Raw genomic sequence first — 20,423 nt, 5'->3', positions numbered from 1 at the left:
TCTATCTCAACCTCAATCCTTTTACACCAGCATTCTTCCCTCTCCTTATAGAATGATATGGAGATGGTTTCCCACGGTTATTCACAAATTTTGTCACTGTGTCATTCTCTAATGGTGATCACAATGTAATCAAATTTGTGCAGATACCTGGAGTGACATTACTAAAAATAATCTTCTGCAACACCATTTAATTTTTGAATGGGCGACAATAAAATGAGGAAAATGGTTAAAAAGAAGCTAAAAGGATCAGTGGTAAATGTTAGGACTGTAAACCAGGTATGGATGTTATTTTTTTTAAAACCATGATAGAAGCCCAGACCAGATGTATTCCATGTATTAACAAAGGTGGAAAGAGGAGAAAACAAGAGCTGCCATGCTTATAAGATGATGTGAAAGAGGCTATTAGAGTTATAAAAAAAACAACAACCCAAAACCAAACCCAACAAACATTCTTTAAAGAATGGTAAAAGGACCTAAATGAAGAAAATAAGCAGACAAATAAGTACTGGCAGGTTAGATGCAAAGCATTGAAGCTAAGAAAAAATATGAATAGAAACTTGTCAAAGAGTCAAAAATTCATAGTAACAATTTTTTTAGGTACATCATAAGCAGTAAACCTATGAGGGAATCCGTGGGACCATTGGATGATCAAAGAGCAAAAGGGACGCTCAGGAAGGATAAGGCCACAGCAGAGAGACTGAATGAATTATTTGCTTAGGTTTTTATGGAAGAAGATGTAATAGATCTATCAGAACTGTTAATGGTTTTCAAGAGTGATGATGTGGAGGAACTGAAAGAAATCTCAGTGAATCTGGAAGATGTAATAAGACAAATTGACATGTTAAAAAGTGATAAATCACCTGGACTGGATGGTATACATCCCAGGGTACTAAAAGAACTCAAACATGAAATTGCTAACCTGCTTTAGTGATCTGTAACCTCTCGCTAAAGTACCTGAAGATTGGAGGGTGGCCAATGTTACATCAAATTTCAAAAAGGGTTCCAGGGGAGATTCAGAAAATTACAGACTGGTAAGTCTAACTTCAGTGCAGGGTAAAATAGTGGAAACAATTATAAAAAATAAAATTGTGGAACACATGGACAAACATGATTTAATGGGACAGAGTCAGCATGGATTCAGCCAAGGGAGATCTTGCCTCAACAATCTGCTTGACTTCTCTGAAGGTGTGAATAAACATGTGGATGAAAGTGAGCTGGTCAATGTAATATACTGTATCTAGATTTTTAGAAATCACTTGACAAAGTTCCTCATGAGAGGCTCCTGAGAAAATTAAAGAATCATGGGAGAAGAGGCAATGTTCAGTTGTGAATTAGGAACTAGGTATCAGATAGAAAACAGAGGGTAGGGTTAAATGGTCATTTTTCTCAATGGAGGAAGGTAAAGAGTGGAATGCCACAGGGATCTGTATCGGGAACAGTGCTATTTAACTTATTTATAAATGATCTGGAAATTGGAACAGCGAGTGAGGTGATTAAATTTACAGATGACACTAAACTGTTCAGAGTTGTTAAAACGCATGCAGATTGTGAAAAATTGCAGGCATACCTTAGGAAATTGGAAGACTGGGCATCCAAATGGCAGGTGAAATTTAGTGTGGACAAATACAAAGTGACGCATATTGGGAAGAATCATCCAAATCATAGTTACCAGATGCTAGGGTCCACCTAGGGAGTTAGCGCCCAAGAAAAAGATCTGGGTGTCATTGTATACAATATGATGAAACCTTCCGCCCAATGTGTGGCGACAGCCACAAAAGTAAAAAGATTCTAGGAATTATTGAAAAAGGGATGGTTAACAAGACTAAGAATGTTATAATGCCTCTGTATCGCTTCATGGCAAGACCTCATCTTGAGTATTGCATTCAATTGTGGTCGCCTTATCTCAAGGAAGATATAGCAGCACTAGAAAAGGTTCAAAGAAGAGCTGTAGGGGTGTTTCCGTATTTGCACCTGAAGATTAGGCCTCTCTGACCTCATCAAAGCCTGAACCATTCTGCAAGAAATCTTTCCAGCATGAATTGCAAGAAAAAAGAAGACACATCTTTACTGTTTCTGCCTGATGCATTATGGGTATGTACCAGAATGTTATTCTATTCAAGGACATCCATCTGTGCCTTCATAATGGGACTGTGTGATTCTGGGGGAAGTTATCCTGTTCTTATCTGTCTAACGGCCCTGGGTCTACCAGCCTATATGATACTTTACACAGAAAGGCTATTCATCTAAGTTCTGTTTCTGGATTGGTCCGAGAAAGTCATCTGATGAGATCCAAGTGAGAAGGTGCTAATTAATAATTAGTCTGTGTTGGGATGCGAGGAAGCTCACATCTTCCCACAGGTGTTCTGCACGCGATCTTTTTCTTTTAATAATTAGACCTGTGAAGTTACCTCGGGTGACTCTCTGCCTCAGAGAGAGAGATTCGGACTTTAAACAGCTCTGAATTCAGCACTAAAAGGAAACTTGTCTGCTGATGAATTATAGCCTTACCCAGGACTGACTAACACGTGTGCCTGTTACAAGGAATTTCTTGCATCTCTTGAAGCCAACAAGAAAGTTTTCAATTTCACCTAATTTGTGCCGGAGGCCTGAACAAGGGTGAGCATACGGAATTTACTGTCTTATCAGCTTGGGGTTAGATAAGGATCCAATTGTGATATGGGACAAGGTTTGTAAAGTTACCTTGGTGATACGGTAATCATTTGCTAATCAGGGATTATTATTATTATAAGGAATTGTGTAGTGTGTGTAACAATTAGTTTTACTTAGTTGCTAACAAGTGTATTGTGATAATTATGTACTGAGTTTCATTTGTGTAGTCAGATATTTTGTGAACAATATTTAGATATTGCAGCTGGCTTGTGAATTATATTTTTCTATTTTCATAATAAAGATATTTCTCATTAGCCTGGGTTTTGTGTCGTATAAATAGACCAAGAAATTTGAACCTGGATCAGCGTTTATGGTTTTCCCTAGACAACATTATCAGAGACGTAATTGTTTATGTAACTGATTAGTATCTACCATAAATCTTCCTACAGAGCAACCGAGATAATATAGGAGATGGAACTCCTCTCGTATGAGGAAAGACTAAAATGGTTAGGGCTCTTCAGCTTGGAAAAGAGATGGATGAGGAGAGATACGATTGATGTCTACAAAATCCTGAGTGGTGCAGAATGGATACAAGTGGATTGATTTTTTACTCCATCAAAAATTAAAAAGATTAGCGGACAATCGATTATGGAAATACTTTTAAAACCAATAGGAGGAAATATTTTATTCACTTGAGAAAATAGTCAAGCTCTGGTTATAAGAAAGGGATAATTTCCATACTCTGTTAATGAGACAGACATGGGGGAGGGGGAAGCCACTACTTGTTGCTACTATTTGGGTTTTTGCCAGGTACTAGTGACCTGGATTGGCCACCATGAAGACAGGTTACTGGGCAAGATGAACCTTTGGTCTGACCCAGTAAGGCTTTTCTTATGTTTTTAAGAAGGGGAGGAAAAAACCCCCCAGAGAGCAGGTACAGTGGTATCTTGGAATCCGAATGCCCCAGAACTTGAACAACTTGGAATCCGAACTTTTTTTTTAAATTAAATTTTGCCCCAGAATCTGAACACTGCTTTGGAATCCAAATGTACGGGAACTGCAAGCGTTGCTCAGCCCAAAGCTTTCCCTCTGACACAGCTTCCTGTTGCCGCCTGGGAGGGAAGTTTTGGGCTGAGCACAGCTTGCAGTTGCCGATCTTGCTGCCTATGCTGGCGTGGCCCAATCTTGCTGCCTCTGCCAAATCTAGTGTGTTTACTGTTAAATTTATTGGATAATCTGAGTTTGTGGGACCAAGGAATGGATTAATCCAGCTTCTATTATTTTCTTTTTTTTTTTTTTTTTTAATCTTTATTCATTTTTAAACTTATAAGTGTGATAACATATCCATACCAATAACCATAAATATATCACTTAATAATCAACAATGATACATATAATATTCTTTTATCTCCCCCCTCCCCACCCTTATCTATCATATAATCAATACTTACACAACATGTAACAATAAAAATACCCTCCCTCCCACCCCATAATTGAACTTGTAAATTTAAGGGAAACAAGATTTTTCTAATCATTACAATACTTTGTTAATGGCTCCCAAATATCTTGAAATTTCCTGAAACAACCCTGTTGTATTGCAATACGTCTCTCCATTTTATAAATATGACATAAGGAGTTCCACCAAAAATTATAATTTAATCTATTCCAATTTTTCCAATTATATGTAATTTGTTGAATGGCAACCCCAGTCATTATAAGTAATAATTTGTTATTATTTGTAGATATCTGACTTTTTGCTCTCATTGCCATATCAAACAGCACAGTATCATATGATAATGCCACAGGGTTATCTAATAAACAGTTAATTTGGTCCCAAATTGATTTCCAAAAATTCATAATGAATGGACAATAGAATAATAAATGATCTAAAGTCCCTGCTTCGAGATGACAGTGCCAACATTCATTAGACTTAGAGCTATCCAATTTTTGTAAATGAACAGAGGTCCATAAAGCTTTATGTAACAGAAAAAACCAAGTTTGTCTCATAGATGCCGACACTGTACATCTCATCCTCCAAGACTAAATTCGTGCCATTGAGACGCATTAATTTGATGGTTAATCTCAATGCTCCAAATGTCTCTCAGACCTGTATTTGTTTTGGTTATGGCTAGAATGGTTATGGTTAGAATGGCAACTCATGTCTCCATTACGCCTTTGTCATGTGCTCATTATCAAAATGCCTAGTTATAGTAAAGATAATAGCATATTAGCTGATACATGAGTCAGTCCAGCGAATGGCCACTAGGAAGGTCTCTTGACTCAAGGGTCTCTCATACGAGGAAAGACTGGGCAAGTTGCAGCTCTACTCTCTAGAGGAGCGCAGGGAGAGGGGTGACATGATTGAGACGTTTAAGTACATCACAGGTCGTGTCGAGATGGAAAACGACATATTCTTTCCTAAGGGACCTTCAGTCACAAGGGGGCACCCGCTCAAACTCAGAGGAGGGAGATTTGGTGGTGACACCAGGAAATATTTCTTTACAGAAAGGGTGGTGGATCACTGGAACAAACTACCGGTGCAGGTGATCAAGGCCACTAGCGTGCTCGACTTTAAGAATAAATGGGACATCCACGTGGGATCTCTACGTGGGTCGAGCAGCACTCTGGTTTAATGGGGTGGGACAGTAGAGTGGGCAGACTTGATGGGCTATAGCCCTTTTCTGCCATCATCTTTCTATGTTTCTACAGAAGTAATTTAACAAATATTCCAATTCACAAATCTACAAATCAATCTATTTGGGTGAACTCCAAGATTCAAATTGGCGGAGAAAGACTTGTCTGGAAGCATAGGATGATAGCAGGAATACGTATATTAGAGGATGTTATTTCTAATGGTAAAATGCTTGAATTTTCACAGTTGCAGCACAAATATGGCCTTACTAAATCAGAAAGTTTTAGATGGTTGCAACTGAAGCATGCCATTTAGGCGGGGTTCCCTGAATGGAAAAAACTTAATAATCAATACAGTCTGGAGTTCCTATGTTTTCAGACAGACTTCTTGGGTCACCAGGCCGCTCAGTGGTATAAATTATTAACTGGACTTATTAAGCTTCTATTATTTTCAATGGGAAAAATTGTCTTGGAACTCGAATGTTTTGCAACAGATTAAGTTCGTATTCCAAGGTACCACTGTACTGGAAAAGTGAGGTTTCTGGTTTTCCCTTTGTTTGTTACACTTGACACATCTGTCCCAAAAAAGAAACAGTTTGCAGGGATATAAGTTTGGGGCACAGGAGGGGGACAGTTGTAAGGGGTAGTTTTAGGGGGTACTTACTGGGATGAAGCTGGCTAGGTGAGAAGTTTGGGGAGACAGAGAAATTAAGGGGTGGATAAGTAGTTATGTAGGGTAATTTTGGGGATAGTTGCAGGAATAATTCTGAGGGGCATAAGTAGAGAAAAAAACTGGAAGTAGCAGTTTTAAACAGCAATTCCCAAACTGCTGTTTCGCCTTATCTTAGTTGAAAGTGCTTTGTCCACAGAAATATACTAGGTTGCTTTTTGGAAAGCTTATTTAATTGGAATCATTAGCCCAACCAGGTTCATTTTCAAAATATGTTTCTCTTCATCAGTTTTTCCTGCTTGCAAAGTGTCATCCCTTTCTGTTAAATTTTCAGAGCATTACTTTGCCCCTAGACAAGTTTTCTCAACCTCTTTTGTATAGTTTTTTCTATTTTCCATTGGGTTGGAAATAATTTTCAAAAAGGTTATTACATGAGGCCACAGAGCATCAGGGGGAAAAAGAAAACATGATTAAAAATCTATGCATTAAATTCCAAATTGATTTATTAATACCTCTGAATTTCAGCAATTTCTGCTCGAAGGCGTTCTATTTCCTCCTTTTCTGTGGCAATCTGCCTTCGAAGATGCTGTTCCATTGCCACTAGCTCCTCCTGTTCTGTCAGGATCTCATTCTCCTACAGTCAGAGAACAGGATCAGCTGCTCCAACTCCAAAGACATCACATCTCAACTGGTAGCACACTGCTTTCTTTTCAAATCTTACAATAGTCCAAAGCCAAGAAATGAGCACATTTTGCCATTTCCGTGTAATAATTTTGAATTTAGAAGCATTTCATGTTTAAAGAGGTAACTGTGATATATTGGGGAAGTTAAAACATCTGAGAGGGTTTCTGAATGGCCATACTCATCTGCTGGCAACATGTCTTATTTTGCTACTACCAATATGAAAGACAAGGATCCACAAACAGGTGCACATAAAGAAAGGAAAGATAAAAGGACAATAAAACTTTTGTTGTCCAGTGCACATACCATCCATCAAAGCTGTGTTTAGAAAAAACACACATATATAAAAATTCATAAAACAATTTTTACCAAACAGTGGTAAAAAGTGGCCTGGGGTAAACTGGCCAAAATTCCTAATTTTGGTATTAGTGGTCACAAACTAATTTGAGAGATTAGGTTCTTATCTAGATAATCTTCTGTTCATTTTCTCAGGAGTCGGTACAATAGGTGATCAATTCATTCCTGTGAACCAGCTTTTGCAGAAGTGTGACACTTACAGCTTTTAGCACCCCCCCCCCCTCACCATTACCAGTGGAGTGGAGTGCAGTGCTCCTTCAGTTACATCCCAAAGCAATCGAGCTGTAATAGAATACAAAGGAGGAGTATGGAGAACTTCCTGCAGACATCATACAATTCTTTCTACTCTGTAACTTAGAAAAAAAAATAGAACGATCAACAATAATTTAAAGCATAGCAGCAAGAGAACCAATTTGCTATGTGCAACAAGCTTCCTTCTATATGCTCCTCATTTGTAACCAGTCTTGTCCTTAAACTTAATTTATGAATATCCTATTGTAACCCATTCTGAGCTTCTGGGAGAATGGGATAGAAATTGAAATAAATTAATAATCATCATCAAAAGAGCCAGAGGCTGAGGAATACAGTTACTTATATAAGGTTTCCTTATGCTTAGTCATCTGGCTGACAACAACAAAAAAAAAAAACCCAAAAAAATTAAAAAAAAATACCCAACAATTCCACAGAAAAGGAAGGGAAAACCAAAACAAAAGTAACACTGTGGAATAGATGTTCTTGATGTAAACATTAATTTGAATCCAGCATATAAGAACTATTCAGGCAATGTACATGAGTCCAAGAATGATGCGGACCCAACATGGTCTATATTTTGGCTAAAACTGCCTTCCTCAGGGGTCCTATGGAAATATGTGTGTGTGTGTATATATATATATATATATATATATATATATATATATATATATACACACATATACAGTGATACCTTGGAATCTGAACGTCCTGCATGTTGTTCGTGTGTGTTTGTGCATATGTTTCCCCAGCGCTCGGGCCACCCATACTCCGTTCAGGTCATTGTCGGAAGCTGTAGTGAAAGCATCTCATGTGATTTTCGCCTTTGTGTAGTGTAGTGAGGAAAATACTGTACTATATTATTATTATTTGTTAATATTTTACTTTAAAATCCAGTGTATTTACTGTTAAAATTTGAGTTTGTGGGACCCAGGAACGGATTAATCCAGTTTCTATTATTTTAAATGGGAAAACTTGTCTTGGAACTCGAACGATTTGGAACTCGAACAGAGCTCTGGAACAGATTAAGTTCGGATTCCAAGGTATATATGTATATATGTGAGAAGCAAAATGTAAATCTATAAATGTGTAAGTGAATAAATAGTGAAGCCACTGCTTGCCCTGTATTGGTAACCACAAAAAGCAGTAAAAGTCTAATGGACTTTCAGAGTGATCCAATCTGTCTCAAGCACTCAAGTAAATAACAATTATAATAATAAATGTGTGAGAGGGATTTTCAGTGTGAAGGAAAAGCGAAGAGAGAACATTCTCCAGCGCTTACACATACTGGTGAAGATATAATAACCTCCACCTGCACACCATCACTAAATCCCTCTTGTGTGCTCAACTCAATAACCAGTGAGGAAATTAATACAGTGATAAAGTAAATCACAAGTTTAAAGTGCTAATATAAAGACAGAGTGGGGCACACTGAAGGTGCCCCAGCCGACTCCTAGATCAAAAAAGCAGACTTAGCCGTTCATGGCCTTATGATTTGTGTCCGTCCAATGCTATAGGTTCCTGAGGTAAGGGACCCAGAGTCTCCGAAACTGGGTTTGGTAGAACCTGATGTGGCAGTGGGTCTTGTAGCCCTGTCTTTATCTTCCAGACCATGTCTTCAAGCTAAGTCAGTTTTTTTGATCTAGGAGTCGGCTGGGGGACCTTCAGTGTGTCCCACTCTGTCTTTATATTAGCACTTTAAACTTGTGATTTACTTTATCACTGTATTAATTTCCTCACTAGTTATTGAATTGAGCACACAAGAGGGATTCAGTGATGGTGTGTAGGTGGAGGTTATTATATCTTCACCAGTATGTGCAAGCGCTGGAGAATGTTCTCCCTTCGCTTTTCCTTCACACTGAGAATCACACTGAGAATCCTTCACACATTTATTATTATAATTGTTATTTACTTGAGTGCTTGAGACAGACTGGATCACTCTGAAAGTCCATTAGACTTTTACTGCTTTTTGTGGTTGCTGTTTAGTATATTTTTGCAGTTTTTGTTTTTGGAGTTATTTTTTGCCCTGTATTGGTAGCATGGAACATTGCTACACCTTGGGTTTTGGCCAGGTACTAGTGATCTGGATTGGCCACTGTGAGAACGGGCTACTGGGCTTGAAGGATCATTGGTCTGACCCAGTAAGGCTATTCGTATGTTCTAATATATGCAAAAGGTATGTAAAGAAGATGAATATAATTATGCCGTTAAGTTTGTGCATTGGTGAAAAAAGCAAATGGCAGTACTAGAATGTGTGAAGTGAAAATTCATTTATTTATTTATTCAATTTCCTATACTATTCTCCCAGGGGAGCTCAGAACAGTTTACATGAATGAATTCAGGTATTCAAGCATTTTGCCCTGTCTGTCCCAGTGGGCTCACAATCTATTTCCACTAAGCACAACTCAATTAGTATTAACAATTACCAACCAAGGCAAAGGGAGAAAAGTGCAATGGAAGAAGAACAGTGAAAAACACATAATGAAATAAACATAGGCAACAAAAATATAATAGGCACCATTGATGTCAGAAAAAATTTATCTATGAATGTGAAAGAGATAAAATTACTTCAAAAGAACTAACGGATACATACCCAAATTCAGGGAATGCAGATTTAATACAAACAAATCTAAATGCCAAACCTTAACATGAAAGAATGAATACTATATGAGCTGAATAAAAAATACCATGAACAATCATAATAAAAAAATAATCCATATGGGTCTCCTGTATTTGAATGTTAAAAAGCACATAAAACAATCATAAAATGTATAAAGGGTCTATATAAAAAAAGTAAATATTTAAAAAACAAAAATTGAAAACGTGCATCGAGCCACGCTATGAAATAACCAGAGGGTGCAAGCGATGAAAAAATATCAGACAACTATTACATAGATCTTTTTGGACCCCTGTTAAGTTACACAAGTTAGACAGTTCTAAATCTAATCGATGCTGGCACTGTCATCTGGACATAAGGACACTGGATCATCAGTTGTTCTATTGTCCTTTGATACTTAACTTTTGGAGGTCAATATGGGGTACGATTAACAACATATTGGAATCATCAATTCCACTGATGTATGAAGTGGTCATATGTGGAACGTTATTACATGTTAAACCCCCTATGGATAGTTATAAATGCTGCCTTTTTCTTGTCATGCAGATGGCAACCTGAAATTGGAAGAACTATGACTGCCTAAATTTTCCTTTCTGGTGGGCAAATTTGTGCTCCAGCTATAGATATAAAAAAATGAATGCTGATAGTTTGGGGCACAGTAATTTATTTAAGCTGGTTTGGGGGCCATTGACATCATATATTATCTCACTATAGTACGTCTTTGATTATGAGTCAGGTTGGTTTATTTTCGTACACATCCAGGAAAGGGGGGGGTGCTATTTCTGTCCTAATTTGACTTTTGAGTATGTCCACCTGGGGTGGGAGGAGATTTTTAATCTGAATAGGGTAAGGTTATTGGGATAGTCTATGTTTCTGTGTTTTATTGAATAATCATTGGGTGTGGGGGAGGAGAAAATGGTTGGTTATGTATATTTGTATGTTGAATGTGCTTTTATTAACTTATTATATGATATAAATATATTTGTGTATTGCACTTTTGAAGTTTAGAAAATCAATAAAGAATTAAAAAAAAAAAACAAAAGACAACTATTACATCAGAGGGAGATCCGTGAAAGTTGAGCCAAACCCAAATCAGCAAAAGTAATAGTAAAAAAAGAGAAGTATATAAGGCACACTAAGAAATAAACAGGCTAAAGCGATGAAAAACATCGATATTGTAACTCATACATATTGCATCGGAGGTAGATCCGAGAAAGGTAAACCAGACCCAAACTGACACAAATACAAATAAATCGAAGAAATACATATATGAGGGCCACAAACTTACAAATACCTGAGATGTTGAAACCTCAATGCTCTCCAAAGTGAGATTGCATCAAAAAAACGCTGCAGGAAAACGGAGCCATAAAACAGGTGCAGAGATATGTTGTCAGTGTAATTGTGTAAAACTTGTGCAAAAATAAATGTCAAAGCTGTATGTGGAAAAAGAAAAACGAAAAAACATGAAATATCGAACAACAAAGGCTAAAGTGGAACAAAAATGAAACATAAAAACCAAAACTGTGTGAAAGATATTAGAATGGTGTTATAGAGCCCAAAAAGCAAATAAGGTATAGGATGTAAGTGAGATACTGTAGAGTGAAGGTGTGAATGAATGTACTGATTGTGAACAAAAATACTAATTGTAAAATTGTATCTATGTGTAATAGAATCTATAAAAAACAAATAAAGTATATGAACAAAAATACTGGAAGTTGAAATGAGTCTATATGTGTGAAGTGATATTGCAAACCACCGTATTTATGCAGATGATATTTTCTCTCTTTTTCCCTGTGATAGAGGGGGTAGAGTATGTGGCTCTGGGAGAGAAGGTGAAGCAGTCAGGTGCGCAGGTGGTATTCTTGTCCATCCTCCCTGTCGAGGGTAAAGGCTAGGGCAGAGAAGCTCGCAACCTGGAGATGAATGCATGGCTACGTGGATGGTGTCGTCGAGAGTGTTCTGGCTTCCTAGTCCATGGAATGAACTTCCAAGGGCTGCTGAGCAGGGATGGTGTGCATCTATTAAAGAAGGGAAGAAGTGTCTTTGCCAGCAGGCTTGCTAATCTACTAAAGAGAGCTTTAAACTAGAAGTGATTGGGGCAGGGTGATCAAAGCTCCCAGGTGAGTATAAGCCAGATAAATAAATCACTTAATACCTCTACACGGATGGGAAAAGGGGGCAATGTCTGGAAAGCAGTATATACTAATGCTTGAAGCATGGGAAACAAGATTCTGGATCTAGAAGCTGTGATTGAAGAAGAGAGGTTTGATATAGTAGCGATCCATGACTGGGATGTAGCTATACCGGGATATAATCTGTTCAGGAAAGACAGAGTAGGAAGAAAAGGAGGGGGAGTAGCGTTATATATTAAAGATCATATTAAAGCCACAATTGCAGGATCTGCAGGGCAAGGAAGAGGCACTGCGGATCAATTTGGAAAGAGGGATTGGTGAATATATTTACATTGGTGTGATATAAAGGCCTCCTTCACAGACGGAAGTAGAAGATAGAGATTTAATAGTAGACATTCAGAATATATTAAAAAAAAAAAAAAAAAAGGGAAGTCTTGCAAATAGGTGATTTTTAACATGCCGGATGTTGATTGGGGTATCCCTATTGCAGGGTCTTCTAGAAGTAGGAAGATTCTGGATTTTCTACAAGGAGAACTGTTCCAGAAGTTGGTAATGGAACCCACAAGGGATGGGGGTCATACTGGACTTAAAGCTTACAAATGGGGATGTTTCTGATATTTCAGTGGGTGATCATCTGGCATCGAGTGATCACTGCATGGTAAGGTTTAATATTAAGATGGGTATAGAGAGGACTCATTGAAAAGTAAAGGTTCTAGACTTTTAAAAAACTAACTTTGTTCAGATAGGGGTTTACGTCAAGGAATTATTGTCTGGATGGGAACGTCTGGAAGGAGTGGATATGCAGTGGGCAAAACTGAAAGGAGTGATTGTAAAGGCAACAAACCTTTTTGTGAGGCAAGCCAGTAAAAGTAAGAGGAAAAGAAGGCCTCTATGATTCTCAAAAGTAGTAGCTGAGAAGGTAAGGAATAAGAGATTAGCTTTCATAAACTACAAAAGATCGCAGAAAGAGGAAGACAGGTAAAAATATCATAAAAGTTAAGAAAGGCTGGTCTTGTAGTCAGGAAAGCAAAGATGCTAATGGAAGAAAAATTAGCTGACACGTTAAAACAAGAAGACACGACATTTTTTTTTAGATATATTAGTGATAGGAAGAAGTACAATAGTGGCACTGTGAGACTCAAAAGTGAAGGGAAGGAATATGAAGAAGCTGATAAAGAAAAGGCTGAATTGCTTAACAGATATTTTTATTCTATGTTCACGGCTGAAGCGCCGGGAGCGGGACTACAAAAGACAAACGTGAATAGGGATGGAGGAATAATAGATCCTGATTGATTTTCAGAGGGTTGTGTTTGTTAGGAGCTAGCTAAAATAAAGGTAGACAAAGCAATGGGGCCGGATGGGGTACATCGTAGGGTGATGAAGGAACTTAGGGAAGTTCTGGTAAGAACATAAGAATTGCCACTGCTGGGTCAGACCAGTGATCCATCGTGCCCAGCAGTCCGCTCACGCGGCGGCCCACTGGTCAAAGACCAGCGCCCTAACTGAGACTGGCTAACTGACCTTTTCAACGAGTCTCTAGAGTCAGGAGTGGTACCAGAAGACTGGCAAAGGGCGGATGTGGTCCCTCTCCACAAAAGTGGAAGTAAGGAAGAAGTAGGGAATTACAGGCCGGTAAGTCTGACTTCTGTGGTAAGCAAATTAATGGAAACACTTTTAAAACAGAGAATGGTCAAATTTCTGGAATCCTGTGGATTACAGGACAGGAGGCAACATGGATTCACTAGAGGTAGGTCTTGTCAGACAAATCTGATCAATTTCTTTGACTGAGTGACCAGAGAATTGGATAGAGGATATGCGCAAGATGTGATGCATTTAGAATTTAGCAAAGCCTTTGACAATTTTCCACACAGACTTCTAATAATAAATAAACTGAGTGCCCTCGGGATGGGTCCCAAAGTGACAGGCTGGGTCAAGAACTTGTTGAGTGGAAGGTGACAGAGGGTAGTGATGAATGGAGATCGTTCTGAGGAAAGGGCTATTACCAGTGGTATGCCTCAAGGTTCTGTTCTTGGGCCTGTTCTTTTTAACATTTTTATAAACGATATTGCTGAAGGGTTGTCGGGTAAGATTTGACTATTTGCGGATGATACGAAAATCTGCAATATAGTAGACACGCCTGATGGTGTGAACAACATGAAGAAAGACCTGGCGAAGCTTGAAGAATGGTCTGAAATTTGGCAGCTAAAATTTAATGCTAAGAAATGCAAGGTCATGCATTTGGGATACAAAAACCTGAGGGAACGGTACAGATTAGGTAGTGAAGAGCTTATGTGCATGACAGAAGAGCGGGGCTTGGGTGTGATTGTATGTGATGATCTTAAGGTGGCCAAACAGGTTGAAAAGGTGACGGCGAAAGCTAGAAGGATGCTAGGTTGCATAGTGAGAGGTATGGCTAGTAGGAAAAAGGAGGTATTGATGCCTCTGTATAAGACTTTGGTGAGACCTCATTTAGAATATTGTGTACAATTCTGGAGGCCGCACCTACAAAAAATATAAAAAGGATGGAGTCAGTCCAGAGGAAGGCTACTAAAATGGTATGTGGTCTTCATCATAAGGCACATGGGGACAGACTTAAAGATCTCAATCTGTATACTTTGGAGGAAAGGCGGGAGAGGGGAGATATGATAAGAGATGTTTAAATCAAAATTTTACAAAAAAATGTCACTCACCAGCAGTGGGCTACCTCTCTAAGATCTAACAATGAAATTCAAAAACAGGTGGAGAAAAAGCCTCAAAACTGCTGGCGAGTGACATTTTTTGTAATTTTTTGGTTGTATTGTCACTACTTTTTTGTAATTTTTTTTGTTTTTTGATCTTGAGAGATGTTTAAATAATGTAATGCGCATGAGTCGAGTCTCCTTAATTTGAAAGGTAATGTGTGGAAGTGTGTGCAAAATTTTCACTGACCTGGGGAAAATACTGTCCTCATTTTTTCTTTGTGTGTTGACTATTTCCTTTAATTTACTGATGTCATTCATCACTATATACCACCGATCCTCAATGGGATCCAATGGAGGACTAAACACGTTCCCAGTGTTGGCATTGCAGCTGCTGAGATTTGACTTTGAGGGTAGTGATAGTACGATTGCACATCTGCTGCATTGATTCCTGGCTCAGAACCAATACAGAACCAGTTAACGCCTTCCACCTCACGGCTTAAAGTGGCCAATTTGATGCTATTGAAGGGGTACATCCCGACGCGCCTCAAGATAGCATATGTGCTACATTACAATGCTGACACAATACATGGTAAAAACATTTTAATAAACTCAAAATACCGCAATTTTGTTGACCTCATACTTAAAAGTTGAGCACCTCTTATCCTGAAAAAAATGGAATGCTTAAAAATATGCAGTCAAAAGCATATATACAGTGAAGAAAATAAAAGGTTATGCTGTTGTTTGAAGAAGTGCGTGAAGGGGAAATTCATCAAAAGGTGCTACCACATTAGTATGTACTGATTAGCATGCACTAAACGCTAAAGGCACCCATAGGAATATAATGGGTATCTTTAGCAAGCACTAAAGCAATTAGTGTATGTTAACGCAGTAACATTCTTTAATTAGTTCCCCCTGAAATTATCTTATGTCAACAGTTATTAAAGTTTAAAATACAACCTTAACAAAGTAATTCAAACAGAAAACGGGTTGTTTCTTGGTTTATTTTAGATGTTATGATCTGATTCAACTATTGTATTACTTGATTGTCTTTTTTGCTTGTTATATACACGATAATAGATTAATAAAAGGAAAAAAAAGAAAACTGCACTGCATTAAAGAAAGAGGACATAAATTTTAACTGGATTATACCTGAGATAGTAGAATATTAATAACTTCTTCTTCATTTTCATTCATTTCTTCCTTAGATACGTCCTCTTTTGAAAGGCTGGCAATCTCTTGAGCTATCTTAGTTTCACATTCCTGATAATAGAAAGTGGATTACAAAATCTCTGTTATATTATGTTTTCTTAGCACCAGCCCAAATGTACTATCTGCTGACTTCCATTCCCTATAGGTCTTTTTCTGCCAGTGTCTTTTTAGTTCACAACCCAGTAGTTAATATCCAATATTTCAGTCCACAATAATTACCATGAATATGTCAATCCTTCACTAACCAAAAGGAGAAAAGTGGTACTGGACAATGATCCTTGACTTGCACTCCAAACTAGCCAATGAACCAAACTTCAGCCAAGGAAAGTTGTATATCAATTTATTGGACTCCAAAAGCAATCAATCTGAACCCAACACAGTACTGTGTTTCAGCATGAAGACATACCTGCATCAAGGGTACTGAGAAAATGAGTGCTGTTCTTAAAAGGTGATGCTTTGTAAAATGCATATATAATGATTCCAAACCAACATGCCCACAAGCAGAGGCGACAACCATTAACCAGCCTCTTGCTGGCCCCTGGAAGGACCAGAAGCAGTGTAAAGAGTTGTAAAGGGTGTTTCAGCCAGAGAAGAACGGCAGTGGAAGTTGAACCTGCCTTTTTTGGGATTGCAAAATATACTGAATGATAATGGGAATTTTTTCAACCAAAGATAAGTGATTCTGATTTACTATGATATTGAACATTGAACATTAGAGCTGTGAATGGACTATTGATGATTTGAAGAATTTAGCAGTTTTGAAGAATCTGAATAATTGTAGTCAGTTCCTGTATGGAGGAATTTTTATGACCAAGGATATGCCGCTTGCCCTCAAATTGTATAATTTGAAGGCAGGCTAAGTCCTTAGGAGACTTGTGCTGCGGTATCCTAAGAGACACTGAGGTCTTTTCTCCACCAAGGGTTTCCCTGTGTCAGTATTTTTTTATAGAAATGTTTTTTTAATGCTGTTGGTGGTTTAGTAATATAAAACACATACCATGAAAATAATCTCACTATGTTTTATGGGCAAGATTTATGGGGATGTGGTGTTGTCCTTTCTTTTTAAATAGAAACTCTTTTCTTTAAAGCTGTGGCAGGGTTATTGGTTTAATTAGAAAAGAAACTGATGGAAATTAACTTCTTTTTAACATTACATTAGAATTTATATTTCGCTAAAGCCCCTAAGAGTTCATGGCCGATTACAATAAAATCATTCCTTACTGGAAAAATATCCACTTAAACAACTATCAAGCCATTGATCATTCCGACAGTTAAAGAACACAAAAACCCCCCAAAGAAACAATGTTAGTCAACATAAATTCCTAAAAAGATAAGTTTTTAAAAGATTTCTAAACGATTTATACAGTAATTATTCTCTGATCGTAATTCAATAGGAAGCTCATTCCAGACTAACAAAGCCTGAAAAATAATATATGTATTCCATTGACTAAATTGCCTAACTAATCTTGGTGAGGGAAACGGAATGTAGAATTGTTCACAGGAAGAAGAGTACCCTAATTTCCCCGCTGATAAAATAGAGATAAAAATAGACATGGAGGAAGCTACTTGCCCTGGGATTGGTAGCCTGGAAATGTTGCTACTATTTGGGTTTCTGGCAGGTACTGTTACCTGGAGCGGCCACTTTTGAAAAACAGGATAATGGGCCAGAAGGACCATTGGTCTGACCCATTATGGCTGTTCTTATATGAATTCACAAGACACATTCACCCATTCTCTAATCATATACCACCTATGCGCTCGATCATAGCATCTGCATATTAAGAACCCTTACATTCAAGCCTGAATACACAGGAAGAAAATCATGTTATTCTGAAGTGGTACTGACCTGCCTTTTAGCTTCTCTCAGTCTCCTTTTCAGTGCTGTTAAAATTCGTTGCACTTCCCATAGCCTTTCCTCTTTGGACAAGTCTTTTATACCTGCCTGCAGGTCTCGGTGTAAACAGCTCAAAAGAAACTCCTAAGCCAAAATTTAAAATGTCATGTTTATAAAGGGTAAGCGATGTATCTAGCTGAACAAATATAGGATAGGTCAAATTGTTTGCTTACAAGAGGCTTCTTCCATTTCAAGCACTGTAATGTACAGGGGAATAGAACAGAGGAACAGCCTAATGGTTCTATGTAACAATATGTTGTCTGTAACCCGCCTAGAACTCTAAGGATTTGGCAGGATATAAGATTGCAAATAACCTTCTTAGATAGGACCCTAGCACTTCAAGCTGGTAGGCAACAATCTTGGTTAGGTAAATGTATTCAGTAAGCTATGTTATTCTATTGCTGTTTTCGGAAATTAATTACGACCACTTTGATCTAAAAGTAAATCTTTGCATTTCCAAACTTCAAGCCTGGGCTTTATCTGTCCAGATGAAGTTTAATACAACTAAAACTAAGCTTTTGTGGTTAGGTCCTAGATTGGACTGTCTTCCTCCTACTGTAGCTCTGGTATCTGGGTCCTCCTTATCAACTGAGTTCTCTGCCAAGATATTGGGAGTCCTTTTTGATTCCTTTCTTTCCTTTAAGGACCAAATAAATTCCTTGGTCAAGAAATGCTTCTTTAGTTTGCAAATGCTGAGGAAGGTTAGACATCTTTTTCATCACCGTCATTTTTCTATCTTAGTTCAATCAATTATATTATCTTGTCTTGATTACTGTAACGCTATCTACCTTAGCATTACAAAAATTTGTTGTCATAGATTACAATTAATTCAGAATACTGCTGCGAAGCTGATCTTTGGAAAATATAAATTTGACCATGTGACCCCTCTGCTTCAGAGTCTTCATTGGCTCCCGGTTTATTTTAGAATTCAATTTAAATGTGCTTGTATTTCTTTTAACATTCTACATGGCATCTTTAATCCTCTTATTTCTTTATTTTGGAACGTTTACCAATTCTCCTTTGCAAGAGGTATCTAACAATTTAAACTCTCCCTTCCTTCTAAAAAAGGGATTAAAGGAGTCAAGATCTTCAGTCAATCTTTGGTCTTTAAATTCTCCCAACTCTGGAATGATCTCCCCTTTTTTTTAAGGAGTTCCAGCTCATTTCAATTTTTCCGTAAATCTTTAAAAACTACTCTATTTGCCAAACATTTTGAAAATTAATTCTTTTGAAATTTTGCTATAATCTTCTATTTATCATTTGTAAATCATTCCCTGTTTATTTAATTGCTGTAAACTGAGTTGAGCCTTCTCAGAATGATGACTCGGTATACAAAGTTAAGCTTTAGTTTAGTACTAATGTAAACATATATCAGTGTTACTGTTTACATTAGTAAACAGTTTGTGAGTAACGCGGTTTGCGAGTGTTTTGCAAGACGAGCAAAACATTCTCGCAAATCTTGTCTTGCAAACTGAGCATTGACTCGATTTGCGAGCACCCCCCCGGACAACCGGCATCGCTTCCCCCCCCCCCCCGGAGAGAGCGAGAACCAGAAGGCCTCAAGCATGCGCAGATGCGCAAGGCCCAGGCAAAAGGCATTAACTTCTTTCACTGGCATGTCCTGTGGGCTGCATGGCGGTGCAAGATGGGGGTAAGGCTGAATGCTGTTCGGGCAGGCGGTGTCTGTTCACATGGGGGGACAATGCTGGTTCTTGCGGGTGGGGGGGGGGAGCAGCGCCACTGGCCTCAGGGGCGGGTGGGAACGTATCAAGTGAGTGTCCCTTTCTTATGGGGAAACTCGCTTTGATATACGAGTAATTTGGTTTACGAGCATGCTTCTGGAACGAATTATGCTCGGAAACCAAGGTTCCACTGTATTTTTTTTTGTAACTCTGTCCCTTTAATGACAGTTCTACCTTCTCCTATGTGATGTAACTCTGGGTATATATATATATGTATGTATATATATATGTGTATATATATATATACTCTGGGTATATATATATATATATATATATATATATATATATATATATATATATATATGTATGTATATATATGTGTATATATGTATATATATGTATATACCCAGAGTTACATCACATAGGAGAAGGTAGAACTGTCATTAAAGGGACAGAGTTAAAAAAAAAAAAAAAAAAATTCATTGTTGCAAGAGGGGAAGCAGTTACAATATGTTGAGAAGGAGGATCATTTAACAGCACATCAAATGGAAGTGGAAGAACTCTTACAAAAGGGAGAAGTCTCAGAGTACTATTGAAAGAGGCTACATTGTTACAAGAGGGGAGGCAGTTACAATGCACTGTGGAGAATGGTTACATTATCAGGACCTTTGGAAATTGCATGCAGCATTTTGTGTAAAAGCAGCGGTTCCTAACCTGTAGTCTACAGACCCCTGAGGCTACGTGATACTATTACCTGGGGACTGCAAGACAGTCATTTTATGATGCTATAATAATCTATGCAAGCAGAATACCGAGGCTGCTGTAAAGGCAGGACCAGCAGTGGCTACAAAGAAGGAAGTAGCAGCATTAGTAGATGCAGAAGCAGCTATAGGCGTTGGGACTGGAGGTGGCTGTGCAGGTCAGAAGCAGTAGTGATCATAAGGGTGAAATGAGATGGATGCAGAGGTCGGCAAAAGAAGCAGTTGTCAGGTTGGAGCCAGAAGCAACAG

At 38.1% G+C, this 20,423-nt stretch overlaps 1 protein-coding gene across 3 annotated transcripts in view; it reads right to left on the bottom strand.

The window, feature by feature from the left end:
• The window catches only part of RALBP1 (ralA binding protein 1), a 112,433-nt gene that overhangs the window by 25,424 nt on the left and 66,586 nt on the right, over nt 1–20,423 (bottom strand). For all 3 annotated transcript variants that reach the window (XM_033934061.1, XM_033934060.1, XM_033934062.1), the window contains exons 6-8: nt 17,684–17,815; nt 15,778–15,888; nt 6,424–6,545 (exon numbers count right to left, since the gene is read on the bottom strand). In XM_033934061.1, the coding sequence (XP_033789952.1) occupies nt 6,424–6,545; nt 15,778–15,888; nt 17,684–17,815 (365 nt within the window). The remainder of the gene's footprint in view (nt 1–6,423; nt 6,546–15,777; nt 15,889–17,683; nt 17,816–20,423) is intronic.

Source organism: Geotrypetes seraphini, chromosome 2 (assembly GCF_902459505.1).
Source record: "Geotrypetes seraphini chromosome 2, aGeoSer1.1, whole genome shotgun sequence".
Lineage (NCBI taxonomy): Eukaryota > Metazoa > Chordata > Amphibia > Gymnophiona > Dermophiidae > Geotrypetes > Geotrypetes seraphini.
The sequence above is the reverse complement of the archived record's forward strand: the minus strand, read 5'-3'. Positions and strand labels throughout refer to the sequence as shown.